Consider the following 18164-nt stretch of genomic DNA (forward strand, 5'->3'; position numbering starts at 1 on the left):
TGAAATGATGCCAATGCGACGTTATTTTTTTAACTCGTTTTAACTCGTTTACCCCAAAACATCAATACACTAATCAAGCTCCTCCGTTTTGATGAAATATCTAACGAGCAACAAAAGAATACTATCCTATACATTAGTTATGGTTTACGACTTCGCAACCGTCTTGATGTACAAATGATGTTTAATTATTCTTTAGGTTATTTGCCTTCATTAATCAAATGCTTTTATCTCTTCTTGTTGTGTTGTGTTGCGACTTATTTTTCACAAAATTGTACACGTGCACATCTCTGTGCATATAAGTCTGCATGTTTATACTTCTACATGTACAAAATTGTATATATATAATGTTACTGTATGTATATGGGCCTATGGCCAGAATACAATAAATGATGATGATGATGATGATGAACTCACACACTTTCGATTCTGTGTGTACCTGCATCACGTGCTGTTCATGCATGAAGTGACCTTTTTATTGTGATTAGACGTTACGGTATTGTAAACGTACCCCTCAACGACAGCTACATTCGAAACATTAGTTCCCTTATTTCGTTGTTGTGTTAGTATAGACATGTATTAATATTTTATACATGTATGTGGTGTGGATCACAAGATGACGATCAATGACGGGTACTCTGCGCCTGGTAGGAGACAGACCAACTCAGCGCCCTCTGTTTCAACCATACAGAGCCGTGAAGGCATCACGGACGCAGAATGCTTGGAGTGATGTTTTACTTCCAAGATATGTCGTCAAACTAATTTCTCTCACAACATAGTGACGTTGTAATAACTACTAGTGTATGGATGACAACAAGAACTGGTTTTAAGAAAACTGTAATAAACACAGCTTTTAAAACAGACGTGTGAAACAGTCAAGAGCCACTATTTAAGAAGGTAAGGAAGTAACCTGTCCAAGACAGTCACAGCTGCAAGAGTGGACATCGACGACCTTGATTGATGGTATAAGGAAAAAATCTTAAAAACCTACAAAATGAAAACCTTTCTGACAACAATGTTGCTTGTGGAGCTGATGACAGGGTGTGGTCAAGTCACGGGGACATGCAGTCGAGGGGTTAACACCCCCGGGCTCATGGCTAGTAGTAGACTCGTGGGGTCAGTCTACCTCGTGCTTCTGACCCTCACCCCACAGGACTGTGTGACGTCATGTCTGCAGCAGTCTCGGTGCGCCAGCTTGAACTTCAAGGCGGGACAATGCGAGCTCAACTACGACAACTCGACAACGGCTCCTTCTGGAATGGTGGCTGCCTCTGGTTGGAACCATGCAAGCGCGTTTTATATGCCATCGGTAAGTAATATTAATTATAGATATGATCAAAATGATAATCATGATAATAATAAATATAACATGTGTCATTATGCATCAACTCGTGCAAATGTCGGGCTCCAAGTGTGTGTCATTGTAGGACGCCGATTTCAAAATCCATGTGCACACATATTTCATTGTCCGTTGAAAGAACTCAATCGAAGCGGTATATGGATGCTAGGTCAGTAATCACATCGTCTCCTCTTCCTAAGTGCTGCATCACATGGAACTTTCCTCCCACATTAGTATGATTAGAAATAATAATAAAATTGAAGGGATTACAGTCAATGACAAAGAATTCAAACTTGGGCAATATGCTGATGATACTGAATTATTTCTAAATGGCAAAGATGAAAGCTTATATGCAGCTATAGAAACACTAAATAAATTCTACAAAATGTCTGGCTTAAAAATTAATGTAGACAAGACAAAAGCAATATGGATAGGCTCAAAAGCGGGTAGCAATGATCGTTTATGTCCGAAGTACAAATAGAATGGCACAATAAGGAATTTGAAGTATTAGGAATTATGTTTAATCCAAACTTAAGTCAACTCTGGGTAATCAATACAAAAAGAAAGCTAGAAGAAATAAATAGATTGCTTGCAAATTGGAGAAAAAGAAATCTAACGATAATAGGACAAATTACAGTCATAAAAACTTTAGCATTGTCAAAACTAGTTCATATATTTTCGACACTACCTAACTCTCCTGAGGACTTTTCTTGTCACTTGACAAAATATTTTACAATTATATCTGGAATAATAAAAAAGACAAAATCAAAAGGAGCACTTTGACAAGAAAATATGAGGAAGTTAGATTACGCATGATTAACATTAGAGCATTTATTGACGCCCTAAAACTCTCTTCACTCAAATTATATTGTAAAAAACAAACATATAGTAACCCTTGTAATATCCCAATTAAAGATATACTATCTTTGGGTGCTAATGTTCAAAAGCAATCTTTTGTTAAAAAACCATACTGGAAAGATGTATTGAAAGCTTGGAACAACTTTTGTAAAAAGAATATTATTAACGTTGATAATATAGAAGAAATTTTGTCCCAACCATTATGGCTTAACCACAACTTCAAACAAGTAACATACTACATAAAGCAATGGGTTAATAGTGGAATTTACTCAATTAAAGATATATGTAATGAAAACGGACTGATATCATTTGAAGAACTGAAACTAAAATATCCGATAAAAGGTACAATATTAGACTATAGATATGTAATCTTCAATATACCAGAATCATGGAAAACAACAATCAAGAAAAGTAGAAAAATAATTTTACAGAATTTGTATATAAACAGTTGCTTAAGTGATCTGATGAAGCCTGTAAAAGGCGCTAGAATCTTTTATGATAAATTAATATCAAATGAAAATAATCTTAAAGTTTGTGATAAATGGCAATCAATTTTTCACTATCTTATAAAATCTTATTTGGTTTGGTTCTAACTACTCTAATACTTTAACCAATCATATAGTTTCATTGGGAAAAAGGCATATTCATGTAAGTGGAATAAAAGAAACCAAACCGAAATTAGATATACTTTTAAAACCATTTAAAAACATATATTCAATCGAGAAATTTATTGCTATAAGAAAGGATGACAAAAATAACTTTAACAAAAAATGGCCACCTTTATTCTCAGCATTTGATTCATAGCTCGCTGTTGATACATGATACGTTTGAGTCTGATTGTGTGTTGCAACCGTTTTGGTTTGAAATAGGACAATGTTTGTTTCCAACCCTTTAATTTTTTTAAGAGTGTATTGTGCCATTCTATGCAATCCGAAATATGTCTTTGACGGAATACTGTTTTAAATTACAACTCTGGTAACAATAAAAAACGTTTTAAAAAAACACAAAAAACTTTCCTCCCACATTAAGCTGAGGCGCTGTCATACAACTGAAACACATAGTTCAAATCAGCTTTTTTCGCGACTGATTCACGCACTTTTCGCCGTCAGCACTTGGTTGGCATGGTGGTTGACGTGGTTTAGAAGAACACATTTGATTTCTATCAACGGCCCCGAAACCACAACGAGCAGGGTATGACAAAGTCTGTGAATGTTGTTGCTCTTCTTTTCAGCGACTTGCCGGTATTTGTGGGCCCAGGCCGTGTGGTGTGAACGACACGTGCAGAGACAAGGGTGGGAGCTATGAATGTGAACAAGGTAACCTGTCCTCCTGTTGAAACAGATCATGACAGATGCCAACATGCCCACAATCAATCGAGCACATAAAAAACAACACATCCACGTATATAACAAGCTATCACAAATAAGTCCACATTCATCACCTATGCAGTTGGGTGTAACGCCGCTTTTAACAGTATTCTAGTTATATCGCGGCGTGTCAGCTTAATGTGGGAGGAAAGCTCGAAATGATGCATGTCTCAGATGTTTACCACTTTGGTGAAACCCACGAGCACGGGGATGGAGCTGACAGACCTAGAAACATAATCGGGGCGAACCGGGATTCGAACCCACAATCATAGGTTTCTGGCATGCCCAAGGGGCGCCTTAGACGACTGGGCCACCCGTGCCCCCCATCACCTGTGTAACACGATATCAGTAAGGTGCAGGGACTGTTGTGTGAACGAAACATGTACAGACAGTGGCGGGAGCTATGAATGTCAACAAGGTACCTTGTCCTGTTTAAACAGACCATGCCAACATGCAAACAATTAATCACGCATATAGTTCACCATCACTATCATGTTTACATTCATCATGTATACAAACTGTTGTCACTAACATATCCACATTCATCACGTCTATAACATTCTATCACTTACATGTCAACATTCATCACGTATATAACATGCTATCACTTACATGTCCACATTCATCACGTCTATACCATTCTATCACTTACTTGTGCACATTCATCACGTCTGTAACATTCTATCACTAACATATCCACATTCATCACGTCTATAACATTCTATCACTTACATGTCAACATTCATCACGTATATAACATGCTATCACTTATATGTCCACATTCATCACGTCTATACCATTCTATCACTTACATGTGAACATTCATCACGTCTGTAACATTCTATCACTAACAAATATCCACATTCATCACGTCTATAACATTCTATCACTTACATGTCAACATTCATCACGTCTATACCATTCTATCACTTACATGTGCACATTCATCACGTCTATACCATTCTATGACTTACATGTGCACATTCATCACGTCTATACCATTCTATCACTTACATGTGCACATTCATCACGTCTATAACATTCTATCACTAACATATCCACATTCATCACGTCTATAACATTCTATCACTTACATGTCAACATTCATCACGTCTATACCATTCTATCACTTACATGTCCACATTCATCACGTCTATACCATTCTATCACTTACATGTGCACATTCATCACGTCTATACCATTCTTTTACTTACATGTGCACATTCATCACGTCTGTAACATTCTATCACTTACATGTGCACATTCATCACGTCTATACCATTCTATCACTTACATGTGCACGTTCATCACGTCTATAACATACAATCACTAACATATCCACATTCATCACGTCTATAACATTCTATCACTTACATGTCAACATTCATCACGTATATAACATGCTATCACTTACATGTCCACATTCATCACGTCTATACCATTCTATCACTTACATGTGCACATTCATCACGTCTATACCATTCTTTTACTTACATGTGCACATTCATCACGTCTGTAACATTCTATCACTTACATGTGCACATTCATCACGTCTATACCATTCTATCACTTACATGTGCACGTTCATCACGTCTATAACATACAATCACTAACATATCCACATTCATCACGTCTATAACATTCTATCACTTACATGTCAACATTCATCACGTATATAACATGCTATCACTTACATGTCCACATTCATCACGTCTATACCATTCTATCACTTACTTGTGCACATTCATCACGTCTGTAACATTCTATCACTAACATATCCACATTCATCACGTCTATAACATTCTATCACTTACATGTCAACATTCATCACGTATATAACATGCTATCACTTACATGTCAACATTTATCACGTCTATACCATTCTATCACTTACATGTGCACATTCATCACGTCTGTAACATTCTATCACTAACATATCCACATTCATCACGTCTATAACATTCTATCACTTACATGTCAACATTCATCACGTCTATACCATTCTATCACTTACATGTGCACATTCATCACGTCTATACCATTCTATCACTTACATCTGCACATTCATCACGTCTATACCATTCTATCACTTACATGTGCACATTCATCACGCCTATAACATTCTATCACTAACATATCCACATTCATCACGTCTATAACATTCTATCACTTACATGTCAACATTCATCACGTCTATACCATTCTATCACTTACATGTCAACATTCATCACGTCTATACCATTCTATCACTTACATGTGCACGTTCATCACGTCTATAACATACAATCACTAACATATCCACATTCATCACGTCTATAACATTCTATCACTTACATGTCAACATTCATCACGTCTATACCATTCTATCACTTACATGTCAACATTCATCACGTCTATACCATTCTATCACTTACATGTGCACGTTCATCACGTCTATAACATACAATCACTAACATATCCACATTCATCACGTCTATAACATTCTATCACTTACATGTCAACATTCATCACGTATATAACATGCTATCACTTACATGTCCACATTCATCACGTCTATACCATTCTATCACTTACTTGTGCACATTCATCACGTCTGTAACATTCTATCAGTAACATATCCACATTCATCACGTCTATAACATTCTATCACTTACATGTCAACATTCATCACGTATATAACATGCTATCACTTACATGTCCACATTCATCACGTCTATACCATTCTATCACTTACATGTGCACATTCATCACGTCTGTAACATTCTATCACTAACAAATATCCACATTCATCACGTCTATAACATTCTATCACTTACATGTCAACATTCATCACGTCTATACCATTCTATCACTTACATGTGCACATTCATCACGTCTATACCATTCTATCACTTACATGTGCACATTCATCACGTCTGTAACATTCTATCACTAACATATCCACATTCATCACGTCTATAACATTCTATCACTTACATGTCAACATTCATCACGTCTATACCATTCTATAACTTACATGTGCACATTCATCACGTCTATACCATTCTATCACTTACATGTGCACATTCATCACGTCTGTAACATTCTATCACTAACATATCCACATTCATCACGTCTATAACATTCTATCACTTACATGTCAACATTCATCACGTCTATACCATTCTATCACTTACATGTGCACATTCATCACGTCTATACCATTCTATGACTTACATGTGCACATTCATCACGTCTATACCATTCTATCACTTACATGTGCACATTCATCACGTCTATAACATTCTATCACTAACATATCCACATTCATCACGTCTATAACATTCTATCACTTACATGTCAACATTCATCACGTCTATACCATTCTATCACTTACATGTCAACATTCATCACGTCTATACCATTCTTTTACTTACATGTGCACATTCATCACGTCTGTAACATTCTATCACTTACATGTGCACATTCATCACGTCTATACCATTCTATCACTTACATGTGCACGTTCATCACGTCTATAACATACAATCACTAACATATCCACATTCATCACGTCTATAACATTCTATCACTTACATGTCAACATTCATCACGTATATAACATGCTATCACTTACATGTCCACATTCATCACGTCTATACCATTCTATCACTTACATGTGCACATTCATCACGTCTATACCATTCTTTTACTTACATGTGCACATTCATCACGTCTGTAACATTCTATCACTTACATGTGCACATTCATCACGTCTATACCATTCTATCACTTACATGTGCACGTTCATCACGTCTATAACATACAATCACTAACATATCCACATTCATCACGTCTATAACATTCTATCACTTACATGTCAACATTCATCACGTATATAACATGCTATCACTTACATGTCCACATTCATCACGTCTATACCATTCTATCACTTACTTGTGCACATTCATCACGTCTGTAACATTCTATCACTAACATATCCACATTCATCACGTCTATAACATTCTATCACTTACATGTCAACATTCATCACGTATATAACATTCTATCACTTACATGTCAACATTCATCACGTCTATACCATTCTATCACTTACATGTGCACATTCATCACGTCTGTAACATTCTATCACTAACATATCCACATTCATCACGTCTATACCATTCTATCACTTACATGTGCACATTCATCACGTCTATACCATTCTATCACTTACATGTGCACATTCATCACGTCTATACCATTCTATCACTTACATGTGCACATTCATCACGTCTATACCATTCTATAACTTACATGTGCACATTCATCACGTCTATACCATTCTATCACTTACATGTGCACGTTCATCACGTCTATAACATACAATCACTAACATATCCACATTCATCACGTCTATAACATTCTATCACTTACATGTCAACATTCATCACGTCTATACCATTCTATCACTTACATGTCCACATTCATCACGTCTATACCATTCTATCACTTACATGTGCACGTTCATCACGTCTATAACATACAATCACTAACATATCCACATTCATCACGTCTATAACATTCTATCACTTACATGTCAACATTCATCACGTATATAACATGCTATCACTTACATGTCCACATTCATCACGTCTATACCATTCTATCACTTACTTGTGCACATTCATCACGTCTGTAACATTCTATCACTAACATATCCACATTCATCACGTCTATAACATTCTATCACTTACATGTGCACATTCATCACGTATATAACATGCTATCACTTACATGTCCACATTCATCACGTCTATACCATTCTATCACTTACTTGTGCACATTCATCACGTCTGTAACATTCTATCACTAACATATCCACATTCATCACGTCTATAACATTCTATTACTTACATGTGCACATTCATCACGTCTGTAACATTCTATCACTAACAAATATCCACATTCATCACGTCTATAACATTCTATCACTTACATGTCAACATTAATCACGTCTATAACATTCTATCACTTACATGTGCACATTCATCACGTCTATACCATTATATGACTTACATGTGCACATTCATCACGTCTATACCATTCTATCACTTACATGTGCACATTCATCACGTCTATAACATTCTATCACTAACATATCCACATTCATCACGTCTATAACATTCTATCACTTACATGTCAACATTCATCACGTCTATACCATTCTATCACTTACATGTCAACATTCATCACGTCTATAACATTCTATCACTTACATGTGCACATTCATCACGTCTATACCATTCTTTTACTTACATGTGCACATTCATCACGTCTGTAACATTCTATCACTTACATGTGCACATTCATCACGTCTATACCATTCTATCACTTACATGTGCACATTCATCACGTCTATACCATTCTTTTACTTACATGTGCACATTCATCACGTCTATACCATTCTATCACTTACATGTCCACATTCATCACGTCTATACCATTCTATCACTTACATGTGCACATTCATCACGTCTATAACATTCTTTTACTTACATGTCAACATTCATCACGTATATAACATGCTATCACTTACATGTCCACATTCATCACGTCTATACCATTCTATCACTTACATGTGCACGTTCATCACGTCTATAACATACAATCACTAACATATCCACATTCATCACGTCTATAACATTCTATCACTTACATGTCAACATTCATCACGTATATAACATGCTATCACTTACATGTCCACATTCATCACGTATATAACATACAATCACAAACATGTCCACATTCATCACGTATATAACATACACTCACTTACATGTCCACATTCATCACATATATAACATGGTTTCACTTACATGTCCACAAACATCACGTATATAACATACAGTCACTTACATGTCCACATGCATTACGTATTTAACATGCGATCACTTACATCTCCAAATGCATCACGTATTTGAAATGTTTTCACTAACATGTCCACATTCATTACGTCTATAACATGCTATCACTACCATGTCCACATTCATCACGTATATAACATGCTATCACTGACATGTGCACATTCATCGCGTATATAACATGCTATCACTTACATGTCCACATCTATCACATATGTAACATTCTATCACTTACATGTCCACCTTCATTACATATTTGACGTTTTCACTAACATGTCCACATTCATCACGTACATAACATACAATCACTTACATGTCCAAATTCATCACGTGGATAACATGGTTTCACTAACATGTCCAAATTCATCACGTGGATAACATGGTTTCACTAACATGTCCAAATTCATCACGTATATAACATGGTTTCATTAACATGTCCAAATCCATCACGTATATAACATGGTTTCACTAACATGTCCAAATTCATCACGTGTATAACATGTTTGCACTAATATCATTACTTCTATTTATTGGGAACATGATAAAATAATTAGAATTTATAATTCAGAAATTCAAGTCGGGCAGTTTAGTGTAGCCTCTGTACTCCAAGCCTGTGTCATGTTTGGAATGGGACGCACACACTCAATAAAAGTAGCATCTGGAATCGCCCTTCTCCCAGGTGGTCAGTTACGAAGGGTCAGCTTGTGAGCCGATGGTGATCCTGGTGGTCAGTTACGAAGGGTCAGCTTGTGTGCCGATGGTGATCCTGGTGGTCAGTTTCGATGGGTCAGCTTGTGTGCCGATGGTGATCCTGGTGGTCAGTTACGAAGGGTCAGCTTGTGTGCCGATGGTGATCCTGGTGGTCAGTTACGAAGGGTCAGCTTGTGTGCCGATGGTGATCCTGGTGGTCAGTTACGAAGGGTCAGCTTGTGTGCCGATGGTGATCCTGGTGGTCAGTAACGAAGGGTCAGCTTGTATGCCGATGGTGATCCTGGTGGTCAGTTACGAAGGGTCAGTTTGTATGCCGATGGTGATCCTGGTGGTCAGTTACGAAGGGTCAGCTTGTATGCCGATGGTGATCCTGGTGGTCAGTTTCGATGGGTCAGCTTGTGTGCCGATGGTAATCCTGGTGGTCAGTAACGAAGGGTCAGCTTGTATGCCGATGGTGATCCTGGTGGTCAGTTACGAAGGGTCAGCTTGTGTGCCGATGGTGATCCTGGTGGTCAGTTACGAAGGGTCAGCTTGTGTGCCGATGGTTATCCTGGTGGTCAGTAACGAAGGGTCAGCTTGTATGCCGATGGTGATCCTGGTGGTCAGTTACGAAGGGTCAGGTTGTATGCCGATGGTGATCCTGGTGGTCAGTTACGAAGGGTCAGCTTGTGTGCCGATGGTGATCATGGTGGTCAGTTACGAAGGGTCAGCTTGTGAGACGATGGTGATCCTGGTGGCAGTCTCTGACCACACTGACCAGTACCAATGTTCCACGTTGTAGGGATGTGTGTTTCAGGGATATAAGGTGGGACCACAGTGTCCTGTGTGTGGCATAACAGCCGGTTTATGAGGTCAGGTGGTCAGACTTATTATTTAAGACAGATAAGGCGTATTTTTGTTATGGCACGATGATTAACTTGCTCTGTTGTTGTTTTTCAGATGAGTTATGCTTCACAAGTTCGACGCTCTATCTCGGAACCCTGAACATTACCAAAACTGGCCGGACATGTCAGAGATGGGACACTGACATCCCACACAAGCGTTCCCATTTTGCCCGTGGGCTGTCACGCGGAGACCCGGCCCTAGTTGACGAGAGCAACTACTGTCGGATGGACAATCACACAATGCCGTGGTGTTATACGGTGGACCCCAGCGAACGTTGGGAGGAATGTAGCGTTCCTTTCTGTTGAGTGAGTGAATGAATATGGTTTTACGACCTTGGACATCACAGCGGAGGACATATTAGCTTCACGAGCAGTATCAATATTAGAAATCGAACCAGGCATTAACTAAATCAACTGAGCTACTGTACCGCACTGCGTATGTCTGGCCATAATAAGTCGCCTTTCAGACAGGTAGATGGTTTATAAACGTCATGTGGACGCTCAAGCGTATGACAGTAGAGGACTTAAAGACGTCATACGGACGGTCACGTGTATGACAATATGAGGTGTATAGGCGTTACATAAACAGTCAAGTGTATGCCAATAGACGGTTTATAGACGTTGCCACCTAGGGCGTAAAACCTATCCATCACGGTCTAGTGAACACTACGGTACCCTCTCCCTTAATTGCCCGGAGGGGCGGTCGGGTAGCCTCGTGGTTAAAGCGTTCGCTCGTCACGCTGAAGACCCGGGTTCGATTCCCGACATGGGTACAATGTGTGAAGCCCATTTCTGGTGTCCCCCCCCGTGATATTGCTGGAATATTGCTAAAAGCGGCGTAAAACCAAACTCACTCACTCACTCACTAATTGCCCGGCGTCGCCATACTCTTGCGTCTGTACGTTAATTGTAAGAGAACTGGTGACCCGTAAATATATTCCCTAGCTGTTTAATCACATACTTTTATCATAATTGATTTGATACATGTTATCTCGTATATTTATGGAAACTTATTGAAAATATTCTTTGATCTTCAGGCCGTATCGCGATTATCAAGCGCTGGTAGATATTTCTCATGTATTATTATACATATCAGGTTGTAAATCTTTAGTGGTACCGTTAATAAGTAATACAATTGCATTGCCCTACAGCCGTCCTTTTAAGGTCTTACGTAAGAGATATAAAGTAATATAACCAGTGAATACATTTACGGTTGTTGTTGCTGTTGTTACAATTATGTTATGGTAGTTTTTATTTTACACTGAAATATCTATTTCTTGGCAAGATGGAAATCTAGAGCTTATACATTATTTATAATGTGTGAAATTCCAACGAAATATATAGACCTAATCTACGTCTCGGCATATAAACACTGAAAACAACAAATTGGGACAGTTATCTAAAAAGGCTTTTGAATCTTGTATTTTGTCATCTATAATTGGAACAATATTAAGGACCCCATCATTAGTCCAGAAATGATATGTAAATAAATGATTGTATTCAGTCTTCACAGTGAAGTCCGTATCTGGTGCATGCCCGGCCCGACATCCTCTGGACACATTGGAAATCAAAAACAAGATTTTTTTGTCCCGTGGTATCCTCCGCCATATTTCTTGTGAGGCCTTCAAACTGTTTGAAAATTTGGGAACGCTGAGGTCGGTCGCGAACCCTTCAGTCCAGGACAACCCGAAGGTGTTAAATCAGTGACATGTCTGGGGATTTGGCTGGCCAGGACAATGTTGTGACACCTTGCTGCCCCAGACAGTCGACTGCAACATGAACTCGTTGAGAACGTTCGTTGTCGTCCTGGAACTCAAAGTTCTGACCTGCGCTCTGGACAAATGGGATTACCACTGGATGTAATATTTGGTCCACATACCGTTGACAGGTCATATTCCCTTGCCCGAGACCCTTGAAGATCCGGGGTAGAATAGGTCTTCAGCAACCAATGCTTGCCGTAAAAGGCAACTATGCTTGTCGAAAGAGGGGACTAACGGGATCGGGTGATCAGGCTCGGTGACTTGATTGGTGCATGCGATCCTATCCCAATTGCGTGGATCGATGCTCATGGTGTCAATCACTGGTTTGTCTGGTCCAGAATCGATTATTTACAGACCGCCGTCACATAGTTAATTATATTGCTGAGTGCGGCGTTAAACAACAAACCAACAACCCTTGCTCGCTCATCAGATCCGTCCTCTTGTCATATGTGATGGCAGTCCAGACCATGAGGCTGTCACCACCGTACATGTCGTGCTCTCGGACTGCTGTAGGATATAACCTTTCTCCACGCGGTCTCCAAACATGTTGTCTAGCGCCTGTAAGGCATAAACATAACTCCTTCAAAGGGGTAACGTCGCTAATTTGTCTTTGAGAGTTCAGCGACTTCAGGTCTAAACTGTTTTCTCCCTTTGGTTTCCAGATTCGTTCCAAATGTCCCAAACTATCGTAGCGTAAGTGGTGCCCCTTTAGTCCATATTCTTACCCTTTTTTCTATAATGTTCCCCTCAAAATTTAACTTGTTATTCAAAATTAACTTTACACTTTCAATGACAAATACACGTGTAACAGAGGTACCACAAGTTCTGTAGAATCTCTTCAAATACTGTAGTCTGCATTTATCTATATAGCCAACCATGTTCCAAAGTCCTAGAATAGCAATAGTGGCATCAGTGGGAGAACGTTTGTCAAAACCCTGTACAATTCTGACAATGTAACGCTGGGTGCTTTCAGCTAATTCAATATCTTTACCACGCAGAGGAGGTAGTAATTCACATGCATAAAAACTTGTTGTTAAATCATTCTTTTCCATATTTTAATACTTGCATACTGATGTATGCATGGCCATGGTAGCATTATCAGAAGGGCTGGGTTAAGGAAAGTGGAATACGTCATGTCGCAGAGAGGCACATCACAGGTTCTTCGAGATGGACATCTATACACCCGAAATCGAGAAAGACAGACCTGCACCCACGCCAGACTGTGAAGGCCGAAGTGCAGCAGAGGTTGAATTGACCATTTGCTTCAACCTAGCAGAAAGAAGTACATTCCTCCAGCTCGACTTTGGAGTCGCACCACAAGCCGCAAGCGTGTCTACCACAAGCATGACAACAGAATTGCCAGGATGAAAGACCAGCTTCACCACGGTCAGAAACCCCAATCCAGTTTCCAGATTTCCAACTCCAGTGAGTTGGGTTTAACAGCATTCCAGTTATATCACGGCGTGTCGGCTTAATGTGGAAGGAAAGACCGAAGTGATGCAGGCGTCAGACGTTTACCACTTTGGTGAAACCCACGAGCACGAGTATGGTGTTGACAAACCTAGAAACTTGTTCGGAGCGAACCGTGATTCGAACCTATAATCATAGGTTTCTGGCGCGCCAAAGGGACGCAATTCTGCACAGCGAATCGCGGCGCCTAAGACGACTGGGCCACCTGGTTTGTCAGCGCCATACAATGTTTCAATGTCTGTATATTTCAAGGGTTTTAATATCAAGACTGTGTTGTCTGGAAATTCTAGGCCATTTTAATATATTGCAGTTATTTCAATGTATTCTGTGACAAATTTCTCTTACATGTAAATTCTCCTTATTTTTAAATAAATATTGTTTAAACCACATCAAAGGTCGATTATGCTTGAAAAGGCGTGCAGTTAATACAGTATAGTCATCTTAATACACCAACAACACCATCAGACATCTTACACCATTCAAATCGCTGCGGAAGTTGGCATTAATGGCAGCCATCCAGTGGGACAAACGTTGGTTGAACAAGTTTGTTCATTGTTAAACGTCGCCGTAGTGACAGATCTAGAGTGGTTAATGAATATCTGCGTTATTAATTGAAAATCAATTCCCACGTTCACTGAAGTAAACAAGTGTGATATGGTCTTTTACGCATGTTACCATGCCAGCTGACGATGCTTGTAATCAATGATTCAGCAAAACCAACTCAACTGCACTCGTTTAACACGAGTATAAAAGACATTTGCATTTGACATAGTCAAGCGTATACTGAAACAGATTTGAAACCTTTCCGAATTCAGTGTGACAATTCGGTATAGTTTTATGCTGCTTGCATATGGGAATTGTAATCAGTTGATTGATGATGCGGTAATTCACATGGTCTCACAGGATGAATTATACATTCAATGTATGGAAGAACCTCCCTTTCAGCGACCGACTGACGCATGTTTGTGTTTATAAATCATTATCGTCACACATTCATTAAGGGCAACATGTACTATGCATGAGGAATTCCCACAAAGACACTATCTAAATGTACCCTTTGCCATTCTGTGGAGGGGGACTTCGACTTTCTTTCTCATATCTCATACATGTTGTTAGGGAGACTTATTTTTGCCATGCTTCCCACTTGCACGTTTCTGAAGATAGGGTTCTTTCATGTCAGAATGGTAACTTGGTGTAAAAGTTCATGAAATATTCCGTCCTGCGCATATGCTTGTTCAACTCCTGGATCAACGTAGTATTTCCCTTACCAACAACACTGTTTTCCACAGGTGCACTTGCTTTGAGTGATGGTTTATGGTATGAGATTGAATGAAGTGCGCAGTGGGAAGATGTTGCTTGTCAAATTTGAAGGTTTGGAAATAAACATTGACACATTTCAAACAAAAGAAGTTGCAACACACAATCAGACTCAAACACAGCATGCATCAACGAAGAGCTAAGAACCATTTGGTTTGTTGTTTTACGCTGACTGAGCAAAATTTTAGCTATATGACTGCGGTCTGTAAATAATCAAGTCTGGACCTGACAATCCAGTGATTGATATCATGAGCATCGATCCACGAAATTGGGATACGATGTACATGCTTCAACCAAGTCAGAGAGCCTGACCACCCGATCCCGCTAGTCGTCTCCTACGACTAGTATAGTCACCACAAGCATTGGTTGCTGAAGACCTATTCTACACCGGATCTTGACGGAGCTAGGAATCAAATGCTGAGAATAAAAGTGACCTTTTTTAAAGTTGTTTTTGTCATCCTTTTTAATAGCAATACATGTCTCATAATGTCTAGTTTCTAAGAGACAGAAATAACTTGTTGGCTTGCCTCCTTCCTCATACCGTTGCTTTTTAATTTCTAATTTGTATTACTCTAATTTCCTCTTCTTTGATATTTTTCCATTTCTAATTTGTATTTTGATAATTCTGAGGAATGTTTTTCATCTATTTGTTGAAAATTTCGCCTTACGACAACTTCTAAACCGTTTATCTTAATTTCTAATTCTTTATTTGATTGATCTTGGTTCTATTAATGAATGAAAATAATGAAATTGTTTTCCCTCTAACATTTATTAAGAGGGTTTCAAGAAATACACTGTCAATTATTTTTAGTTTGAAGTCTAACACACTTTGTTCACTATCACTATTCTCAGAATATGCTTATATATTTTCTTCTATAACTGTCTTAAACAAATCTGTATAATCTTTATTTAATAGGAGTGAATCATTTAATTTCTTATTAATTGTATTAGAGAAAGGTAATGTAATGAATTAGTGATCGCTTTTATATCCGGGTAAAATATTTGTTTCCAATGTCATATTCTTATATCTTCAGGCACGAAAAAGAAGCCACGCCCAGCTTGCTGTCGTGGGTTTGTTCCAACCATGTAAATTTCTTAAAGTCTTTATTTAGTTCTCTCCATATATCCATCATACTTAACCATTATAATTTTTTTCAATGCTACGCGTCTTGCCTTAGGGTTATTTATATTTTTATAATTTTCTAAATCAACTGCAGGATTAAGATTAAGGCTCCAGACACTCACAATAAGTAATGAATCATTTTCGAGGTTGTCACTTTTAGGTCCACAGAAATTATTAAATGTTAGTCTTGTATCTTCTGCAGTTATATCAGCTATTAAATAATTGCCATTTTCATCTATATTTGTGCTGTGAATTGTAATGTCTACATTATTATTAAATATTATGGCAACACCCCTAGCATCGGATTTATATGGTTATATTATGCTGTGTTGGCCCCATTCATTCCTCATAAGAGTAACATCCATTCTTGAAATGTGAATGTCTTGCAAACAAACAATAGAGACCTTTCTTTTTCTCCCAAAAATATTCATGGTCATTAATATCTCTTAAAGGGCGACTATGTTTGTCGTAAACGGTGACTAACGGGACCGGGTGGTCAGACTCTCGCTGACTTGGTTGAAGCATGTCATCGTATCCCAATTGTGGGGATCGATGCTCATGATATCAATCACTGGATTGTCTGGTCCAGACTCGATTATTTACAGACCGCCGTCATATAGCTTGAATATTGCTGAGTGCGGCGCTAAACAACTAATAAAACTTGGTAACAACAGTTGTCTAGACCTATTTGAGATAGTTGTATTCTATGTTATGATTCAGAAATATTGGGGACCACGTATTGCACATCTTCCCGGGACAAGGGAGTTAACTGACTTTAAAAGACCAGTTTTCACCCTTGCCGAACTAGGCTGGTATTATGGAGTTATATTTTGGCTGGACTAACGAGTCTATGCATAGTCCAATCAAAATCGCGTAATGAAATCGAAATCCGGTTCGTAAACTGTCGTGCAGATTTCGGTCGATTGCAGGATTTGCAAAACATGTGTACCGTCAACTGGATGTCAACATATATTTTCCAAATCTTTTCATGGTTTTAATCAAGGTGCTCACGTGATTTAATGCCCTTTGCGATGTAAGACCCGTTTTATCACAATATAGACCTTGATTATTGATCAGATCGTCTTGACTGGGCACCGCCATTTTGTGTGAAGCAAATGCAAATGATACAAGGGACGGAATCTGATTGGTCAATAGGAGAGGCATAGAAGGGACACATCAGGAAGATGCGTATTGTTTTACCATTGAATCTGTACATATTAAATTTTGTAAATCTACTTTAAAGGTTGGTAAATCAACTTGTCATTATGATTCTTGTGGAATGTGAAATAATGCCTTTGCAGTTTGTATATATGCCAAAGACAATCAAGTATTGGTGCAGAATATTACATTGAGCAAACAATAGGCTATCAAAACAAGGTCATATTCTTTGGATGATATAGCCCGTAATACATATAAAACACTTATAAGAAATATT

General features: G+C 38.5%; 1 protein-coding gene across 1 annotated transcript; it reads left to right on the plus strand.

Annotated features, from left to right (window-relative positions):
• Positions 1-630: 630 nt before the first annotated feature.
• LOC124136507 (prothrombin-like) lies at positions 631-12992 on the plus strand. Its single transcript, XM_046502429.2, has 3 exons — positions 631-1306; positions 3426-3510; positions 11115-12992. Exons 1-3 carry the CDS (start codon positions 992-994, stop codon positions 11363-11365), a joined length of 651 nt encoding a protein of 216 aa, XP_046358385.1. The 5' UTR covers positions 631-991; the 3' UTR covers positions 11366-12992.
• The last annotated feature ends 5172 nt before the right edge of the window (positions 12993-18164 follow it).

Source organism: Haliotis rufescens, unplaced genomic scaffold, assembly GCF_023055435.1.
Source record: "Haliotis rufescens isolate VD_foot unplaced genomic scaffold, xgHalRufe1.0.p SCAF_16, whole genome shotgun sequence".
NCBI lineage: Eukaryota > Metazoa > Mollusca > Gastropoda > Lepetellida > Haliotidae > Haliotis > Haliotis rufescens.

Coding starts and splice junctions, on each gene's coding strand:
- LOC124136507 (XM_046502429.2), top strand. CDS start 992: ATGAAAACCTTTCTGACAACAATGTTGCTTGTGGAGCTGATGACAGGG. Junction 1,307..3,425: donor GCGCGTTTTATATGCCATCG/GTAAGTAATATT, acceptor TCTTCTTTTCAG/CGACTTGCCGGTATTTGTGG. Junction 3,511..11,114: donor GAGCTATGAATGTGAACAAG/GTAACCTGTCCT, acceptor GTTGTTTTTCAG/ATGAGTTATGCTTCACAAGT.